Source organism: Sceloporus occidentalis, unplaced genomic scaffold (genome assembly GCF_023333645.1).
Source record: "Sceloporus occidentalis isolate IW3139 unplaced genomic scaffold, rSceOcc1.0.p SCAF_2, whole genome shotgun sequence".
Taxonomy (NCBI): Eukaryota; Metazoa; Chordata; class Lepidosauria; order Squamata; family Phrynosomatidae; genus Sceloporus; species Sceloporus occidentalis.
This window is the reverse complement of record NW_028316982.1, coordinates 94,620,355-94,626,354: the sequence shown is the minus strand read 5'-3', so window position 1 is coordinate 94,626,354 and position 6,000 is coordinate 94,620,355. Positions and strand designations below refer to the sequence as shown.

General features: G+C 38.3%; 1 protein-coding gene across 5 annotated transcripts in view; it reads right to left on the bottom strand.

Moving 5' to 3' along the window:
- Positions 1-709: 709 nt before the first annotated feature.
- SGMS1 (sphingomyelin synthase 1) overlaps positions 710-6,000 on the bottom strand; it is a 99,895-nt gene continuing 94,604 nt past the window's right edge. For all 5 annotated transcript variants that reach the window (XM_089510360.1, XM_089510357.1, XM_089510358.1 and 2 more), the window contains 3 exons: positions 4,514-4,667; positions 2,812-2,978; positions 710-2,308 (listed from right to left, as the gene is read on the bottom strand). In XM_089510360.1, coding sequence (XP_089366486.1) covers positions 2,132-2,308; positions 2,812-2,978; positions 4,514-4,667 — 498 coding nt within the window. In that variant the 3' untranslated portion in view covers positions 710-2,131. The remainder of the gene's footprint in view (positions 2,309-2,811; positions 2,979-4,513; positions 4,668-6,000) is intronic.

Below are 6,000 nucleotides of genomic sequence, written 5' to 3'. Positions count from 1 at the left end.
GGGCCTACTTTTAACAATGCTCTCTGAAGATGCCAGCCACAGATGCTGGCGAAACGTCAGGAAGAAACTTTTCTAGAACATGGCCACATAGCCCGAAAAACCCACTAAAAACTATGGATGCCGGCCATGAAAGCCTTCAACTTCACATGTGGCACAGGTTTTTAAAAGTCTCCATATGCCCATGTTCTGCTTTTTATCTTTCTCCCTTGCACTGAGGCCATGACAGGTTGTCGTGGGTCTATCAGATGCAGACCAACTGTTTAGAAGGCAAATATGATTTTCTGAAATTAGAACACTTAATGACAACAGGATTACTTTTAACCACAGTTTTAAATTTTTCAGTTCTGTGTTTAGAATATACAAAGGACCAATCTTATAATGATTGAATAATAAGCTTCATAAACCTATCTTTCACAAGTAAAACAAATACAGTGCGAATTGCTTTATGCGTTCCGGACTCCCACACATAAAGCAAATTCTGTGCATGCTTGAGCCCCATTGAAATGAATGGGACTTGTACAAGCGGTGGTGCGGTGGCGCACGCACGCCATAGGCGCACGCCCCATTACTCCCAATGGGACATGCCACCCCTTCCTCCTCGTGTGGCTTTCAGCATATGCTGAAAGCCATGTGGGCGCACTGTACAGCGAATTCCAGAACCAAAACACTCACCAAAACAGTTGACATTTTATACTAAATGAGGAGACTGTTTGTTTAAAAGCCTTTTTATTTTCCTTCACCATTATTGTTTTACAATACAAATTTCACCTTGTTGAACACACAAAAAACCCTACAGAAGATAATTCTGCTTCACGTAAAATACAGAATGAATATATATATTTATATATATATAGATATATATATGCTTCTTCATTCTTAAAAAACTATTTTGTTCTGCACATTGGCAAGTATAGGATAGAATACTTTCCCCCAAACACAGTATGTATGGCAGGACTGAAATTTTAAGAGTCACATGCAGTTTCTGCACAGTTTTGTTTTTAAAGAAATCAATTGTTTTGCAACAATATTTTCATTCAGGGATGAGAACTTGTTTATAATTTTATTTTTATTTTTTTAACTGATCATTTGAAAAAAATATATATAAAGTAATTCATGGCTATTTTCTTGCTATAGTTCAATTCTATGTATGGAGTAGACAATAAAATAATTTAAGAAGCACATTTCACTCTAACCTACCCATGGTATGTGAAGACTTGATCACCGTATTTGGTTTTCCCTCTAACTCAGTCATCTGAACATTGCAAGCAGGTTTCCAGTTTAATTTAGATATAAATCAAAATTTAGTAATGTGTACAATACATATAATCTCGGTTTCATGGAATACTTTATTTTAAATAAAAACTTTGAAAGACTGCCTACTGACCATACTATCAAGACAAGAAAGGCACTAGAAACAGACACATCTCTCTCCCAAGAAGCATTTTTTTTCAATTTATCTCTTTTCTCTGACATGTAAAAATCTCTTTAGATTTTATTTTTACGCATATCATTTTGAAAAATAAAGTTAGGAAATACTTAGAAAATCACTTTACAACATAATAATTTTTTGCACCTTTTGACACTGTCACTGCAGATTTACAAAACCAAAGTTTACCAAACCTTTCTGTGTCTATCATTTGTAGCTTCAGTGAAACAGGTAGAAAGATTCCTGTATATTATCCTGTCAGGTATTTATAAACCTTCATATAGACATTTACTAGAAAATGGCTTACAGCCCAATCTTTGGGGCAAGAGATATGAAAATTATGTTTTCCCAAGAAAATAATATGCTTTATTCCCAGACAAGACTGGAAAGACCAGAACTTATGATATAAAAGCCTTTTCTGTTTATGCTGCTGCATCATATACAAAGAAACATGGTGATGAGCAATGCAAATCCAAAATCTATTAACAAGAAATGTATACAGTGCATGATAATTTACCATTTCATTATTGTTGTCCATCGCAGATCCTTTGGAGAGAGAAAAATATCACAGTGCTTACCAGGTAAGAGAAGAGACTTAAGTCAAGGTAATGGTTAAAAATTAGAGGAGAGGGAACAGTTCAGTTTTTATGGCATCTCATCGTGGGAAGTTCTTAGCACTTTTGGACCATCTCCTTTGTGTAGCTGTTATGTGTCAACCAGTCTGCTGTATTTAGGCTGTCTACTCAGGTGCAATACTTGCCAGGAAAATGGCCAATGATAGGAGCGGGGTACAATGCCTCGGACATTCTTTTCAAAGTACTGGAAGGGCCTATACCACCAAACCCGTGCAAGAAGGTTAGTCTGGGAAGCTTCTTTTAGCACCTGCAAAAGAGAATATTTACAAGTCTCAAGAAAACAGTGCTGAGGAGGGAGCAAACACACCCACATCCAGAATCAAGTATTTATCTTCAATTATCATGTGACTGTTTTCCATAGATTTGGCACTGATGGGAGGCCAATGATCATGTGGTAAGACCCCATGTGACTGGCCAATGCAGTCATATGTTCTTCAGCAGAAGACTGTATCATCTTGCTGGAAATTCTGCTCCATAATAATTCTTTCTCTCTAATCTGCCAATGTTTCTCGTTCATTGTAAGATGCAATTTTGTACATACCATTCGGACTAGATACCACACAAAAGAGTATCTAATTGTAACCCCCAAATAACCGCTGCTGAACTTTTACTATCTCCTTCCACACTCTCATGGATTCAGCTTCCATATGTCCCATGTTTTATGAGGACACGGGACCTAAACCTCTCCCCTATAGAGGAAAGTTTTGTGATCCTTAAGTATGTTTTCTGAGGAAGGGGGAAGAGACTCACTTGTTGATTGGCCATTGTGTGATACCACCAGAAAAGTCTTGTAGTGATGTAGTAAGCCACCACCACATCCACAGTGTAGTGGTCATGAGCCAAGAGAATACAGAACATCCCAATTATGCTGAGAGCCCAGCAAATCCAATGATACCACCAGAGTCGCCGAGGTGAATCTGAAGGCAAAGAAAAACACAAGATGACATGCATTAATTCCAAACATACAGTACAATCTAAGTGCATCTGAGGAAGTAGACTAAAGTCTATGAAAGCTTATGCTGACAATTTCTTTCTTTCAGTTAGCCTCAAAGGTGCTCCAAGATCTCTCCACATATTCAAGCCTTGGTATTGTTGTGCGCTTTTAAGTAGTTTCTGATTTAAGGCGCCCCTAAGGCAAATGCATCACAGGGTTTTCTTGGCACATAAAATCAAACTTATCAGAGCCAAAAAGGAACCAAACATTTAGGTTGTGCATTATTCCAGTTTAACCCAAACCATTCTACTATTATTTCCTCCAGCTGTAAATTGGTTTTTCTAGGAATGTTAGCTGCAGATCAGAAATTACTAAATGAACCACATCTATCATTTAAATCTTTATTTTTTCATAAAACAAAACCCTCTTCACTTCATACTCAGTCAAACTTTCCTTTAGCAAAAAGGATTCCATGGAAAATAAACTAGAAAGGACTACAACCCAATCCCAGCAAGTATGTATAATTAAGATAAGATGTGCCCTTCCTTTTCTTCCCCATTTGTGTTGTGATAAGTTGCTATTGTCACTTGCTATGCTAACAATTTAGAACTAACAGAATGAGGCTCTCACTTGGTTATGCACTTTAACATGTAGAACGGGTTAATATGCTAAGCAATTTGGTAAATAGGATAGAATGAATACAGGATGGCGAGGATATTGTATAGTAATGAGGGCTGTTGTTCCTGGTCCTGGAGGGCCATCCATGTTGAGAAACTTCGAATATAGGACAGACTGAATACAGAATTGGGAATGTACAGTGGACCCTTGTTATAGTCTGGGGTTTGGTTCCATGATCCCCCATGGATAACAAAATCTGTGAATGCTCAAGTCCCATTAAATATAATGACATAGCAAAATGGTGTCCCTTATAAAAATGGAAAATCAAGATTTGATATTTGAAATTTATATTTTTTTGAACATTTTCAAACCATGTATGCTTGAATCCGTGTATGCTAGAATCCGTGTATAAGAAGGGCTGACTGGATTACATAGCAATAAGAACAATTACCCCAGGTCCCTCTGTCTTACCTGAGAGGGCGCCACCTCCCTCTAACACTCACATTTACACATTTTTTAAAAAAGTATTTTTTGTGTGTGTTAATCTGTGTGCCATTCCTGCTAGGGGCAATATAAGCAAGGAAAGTGATTTATAGTTTGCAGGACAGGTGGGCAAGGGGGAGGAAACGTGGCTAAAACCAGACATGGTGAAACCATCCCCCTTGGCCCCTAAAAGATCTGGGGGAAAATTCAGTATTTTTCTCAACCTGAGGGGCATGGGAAGTACACTGGGATATCTTGAAGCTTTTCACAACTCAATATATAGCGTCAAATGATTAAAATACAGTTTATTCACAATGTATGTTGGTAATACAACTAGCGAGTAGGGAGCATTTTACTCTCAAATTAAATTACTAACATATACTGGTTTAGTCTGATAGTGAGAACTGTCAAACTTACACTCTTTGATAAATAGGTATGTAAGTGTTAACATCACCGTGTGACCGCTGTACAGGTAGTCGCCACACATATCATGTGCCCCTGTGATAGAGAGCCCGCCTCCAGCAAGCAGTTTCATTATCCTCCTCATGTGTGATTCCCAATCTCCAAAGAGCTGATAGAAAGAGGGGAGGAGGGGGAATTAGCTTGTTATTTCAGATTAAGAAGTGAATAGTTTATAATTATCTCAGAAAAGTAAAGTATAATCCAAGTTTACACTCCAAAGCTGACACTGTAAATGAAAATCCTACTAGGGTTGGTTCACGCCACACAATTATAGCAGCATGGTCCCACTTTAACTACCATAGCAACATCTTGGGGAATCCTGGGGTTTGTAGTTTGGTGAGGCTCTACAGCTCTTTGGGTAAGATTTCTAAATAAAGCTAACGGCTTCCCTTTTGACAAGGTTGTCTAGTTGTGTCTGACTGTAGAGGGCAGTGCTCATCTCCATTAGTAAGCCAAAGAGCCAGCGTTGTCAAAGACAACTCCATGGTCATGTGGCCTGCCTGACTGCACAGAATGCTGTCACCTTTCCACCAAAGTGGTGCCTATTTCTCTACTTGCAGTTTTACTTGCTTTTAAACTGCTAGGTTGGCAGAAGCTAGGATTAGTGACAGGAGCTCACTCCATCACAGGGCACTTGGGCCTTGAACTGCCGACCTGCCAATGTTGCAATCGTCAGAGTCGGCATCCTAACCGCTGAGTCCCACCTAAATGCCCCTCCACAAACTGAGAATCCCAGGATTCCATAGGATGCAGCCACGAAAGTGACATTGGTATCAAAGTGCAATAACTGCACAGTGTGCAAGAGAACTAAGTACAGTGTTAAGAATCCACACAGCAAAATGCATCTTGTCAGTGAATACAAGAATTTTTGTAACACCTCCCCCACAACAACTATAAATACATTTCTTCCATGTGTTTCAGTAAGAGAGAGGTTATTGACCTAAATATCACTTTACTCATTCATTTTGATCAGGAAACTAAAACTAGACAGAGGGAAGCATATAATAAGCTTTAGTACTATTATTTTTGTTTCTATTCCCAACAAGATGATCACATCTAAATCATTTGGGGGGGGGGGGTAGAATCGAGCAAATCAAGTATCATGTTTTACATCATTACAAGAGATCCACCTACTCCAAAGGTAAGTTGCTACTCCTATATGCTTCCATGACAGAAAATTTGCCACTTTTCTTGTGTGTATGTTGCTAGAAAAAGGATTATTTGGGGAGTCTGCAAGGATTGAAGGAATTTTAAAACAGCCGAGAAAGGCACAGATAATCACTGAGCCACACTTTGTTCACCTCTGACTTAAAACATCAGCAGAGATAGTATCAATCTCATAAAATGTAACAAATCTCAAATGCATTATGAATTTTAATTTCACAATTTTCAGTCACAGATTAATTAGTGAATTCTTCATTTCCATATGCATTTTTGTCTTC